General features: G+C 45.9%; 1 protein-coding gene and 1 long non-coding RNA gene across 5 annotated transcripts in view; one reads left to right on the plus strand and one right to left on the minus strand.

The window, feature by feature from the left end:
- Nucleotides 1-2,608, plus strand: part of LOC116690692 (furin-like protease kpc-1) — a 298,529-nt gene that overhangs the window by 137,646 nt on the left and 158,275 nt on the right. For all 4 annotated transcript variants that reach the window (XM_032517860.1, XM_032517859.1, XM_032517857.1 and 1 more), the window contains exon 7: nt 2,303-2,340. In XM_032517860.1, the coding sequence (XP_032373751.1) occupies nt 2,303-2,340 (38 nt within the window). The remainder of the gene's footprint in view (nt 1-2,302; nt 2,341-2,608) is intronic.
- The window catches only part of LOC116690704 (uncharacterized), a 17,608-nt gene that overhangs the window by 14,184 nt on the left and 816 nt on the right, over nt 1-2,608 (minus strand). The gene's annotated exons all lie outside the window — the stretch shown is intronic.

The following is a 2,608-nucleotide window of genomic DNA, read 5'->3' on the forward strand; positions in this document are numbered from 1 at the left end:
GTTTTATTTAGAAATATATATATATATATATAGGCCTGTACAGCGCTGGGCTGACGGCCAAAATCAGAATTTCCGTTTGTGGATCCACGTGTATTCTGCTTACTTTTTTTCTGTTTTTTTTCACACACGTCGAACCATGTTGAACTTTGACCTCGGCACCCGCAAGAGTGGCTAAGTGCCAAAATGCAGCAGCGGGTCGGTTCTTGCACGCAAGCCATTGACAATAAACGGGTTTCATAGCGCAGCGCTGCTTCTTGCACGTATAATCCGAATCGGCCCTAAAGTGGGATTGGGTGCCGATTGTATAGTTCCAGACATCCTTCCCCTCCGTCTGTTGTCTCTCCATCACTTCTTCATCCCTGCATCCTTTGCTCACTTGTTTCTCGTTGCCTCCTAAGCAGCTTGACGTAAGTTCGCAAAGATGTCTCCATCACACACATGCAGGAGGGTTGGTCTCACCTTTTAAACGCTGAGACGACTCTGTGGTCGTGTTTGTGTTCTGAAACACACACACACACATTGAGGCACAAGAACGTGTGAATGCACACTAAGGCGTCTTTCTTATAATTGAGTTGAAACAAAGATTAACTCTTAATAAAGCAGCCTCCTTTGCCTCCTGCAGGCGAGCAATTCTTTTCACGTAACAGCAGAGACCCAATGTTTGTCAAGTTGCATTTATGAACTGAGGGGACGCTCACCTAAACCTAAAAATAAGTTAGGGACCGTCTACAAACTACAACACAGAAAAGAGATAAATATATGTAGGCTATCAATTTAATGATTAAACAAGATAGTGTCTCCAAACTTCGTAACGGACCAGGTCTGGATTTGTTGCGGTTAACGACTGCGGCCATGGGTTAGCTCAGTTGGTAGCGCAGGCGCACACATATATAGAGGTTTTCTCCTCGACACAGCGGCGGCAGGTTAGACTCCGACCTGTGGCCCTTTGCTGCATGTCACTTCCCCCCCCCCCCCCCCCCTTTCTCCCATTTCATGTCTTCAACTGTCCTCTTAACAAAGGCCTAAAAACGCCCCCCATATTTTTTTTAATTTGCCATTAATCGAAATTAAATATGTTGCCTGTCCTGTGGAAATAAAGGCCTAAAATGTCCACAGAATGATCAAAAAAATCAAATAAACCGACACATGCGATGTGACCTGCTGTTCACACTGTCATGAAAAAAATCAGATTATAGTCACTTTGGCCTGCAGTTTGATTCCCAGCATCAGTAACTCCCAACTAGGGTAAAAACACAGAGAGAAAAACTAACCATAGGTAAACCAACCAACCAGCAAAGGAGGATGTCTGAAGAAGATCCAAAGTAGTGGATGAGAGCATGAAGCATCAGTGGTTTTTGTAGAGGAAATAGCGGGTTGACCTGGCATGGCATGGCGTGGCCCAGCACAGCACAGCACAGCACAGCACAGCACAACATGGCATGGCATGGCATGACAGGCTCCAATGAGGTTTCACCCACCCAGGGCTCCATCCTGCCTGAGCTCCACACAATCAGGCCTCAACGGTAAAACTGACTGTTGGTTGCCCTGACAACCCGGAGGCACGGCCCGCATGGGACAAAGGCTGCCAGGTCCTGTGTTGGTTGTGTGTGTGTGTGTGTGTGTGTGTGTGTGTGTGTGTGTGTGATTGAGAGAGAGAGAGTGTGAGTGATGTCTGGCAGAGCAGGCGCGGCCCTCCTGGGGCCCTCATTCGTTTGTCTCTTGCTGAGACCACGGGAGCCCTGATGCAGCAGAGATTGGGGAGGTGGTTGGAGGGGGGGAGGGGAGAGGGGGGAGGTCGGCGAGGGGGGCAAGTGAAAGAAAAGCAACTGATGTGGAAAAAAGGAGTGATAAAATATGCAGGGTAAAAAGTGCGGGGTGAAGGAAATTCTAAGAAATCAAACGGATGGCAAAATGAATGCAGTTGAAATTTGAGGGACGAGAGATTATTCTGTTCCCATTTGTTCAGTCACTCATCCATCAGTCAGGTGCACTACCTCACACAGCAAAGCCTGGATCTTGATAAAATTTGCTTTGAAAAGTAGACTTCACCGTTACATTTTGGCAAATTAATTACACCAATTAGTAAGGTACTCAGATTTTCACAGTTTTAATAACCTGTCTACCACACTGCAAGTTCAAATGACTTGAAACGGCTCCACGGAAAATAATGAAATAAATGAGTGCACTTAGGCACCAAAACATTAAAACGGTGGAGTTGAGCATCAAACGTCTCTGTGTTCACATCAGAGATTGATTTTTGAGAAATTTCTAACGTTTTTTTTGTTTTTTCTCTCATTTTCAGGTGTAGATCACACAAACAAAGACCTGAAGAAAAACTTTGTAAGTAAACTCAAAATGAGATGTTTGAACAATAACGGATCTAAGCCGGCCAGTAAAATATTACCATTCCAGTGGTCGCGCATTGCCAGACCTTCCTCCACAGCCCTGCAGAGGAGGGTCTGGCTAGTCCACACGGCATTCTGGGATGGGAGGAAAACCGGCTCGAAGGAACTTGTTTTGGTGGAAGATGTTTATGTTCAAAGGTTGTTTTAGTCGTGCAACAGAAAACTCTGATTGGACAGATAGTAGAGCGTCCTCTGGTGGACAG

Source organism: Etheostoma spectabile, chromosome 6, assembly GCF_008692095.1.
Source record: "Etheostoma spectabile isolate EspeVRDwgs_2016 chromosome 6, UIUC_Espe_1.0, whole genome shotgun sequence".
Taxonomy (NCBI): domain Eukaryota; kingdom Metazoa; phylum Chordata; class Actinopteri; order Perciformes; family Percidae; genus Etheostoma; species Etheostoma spectabile.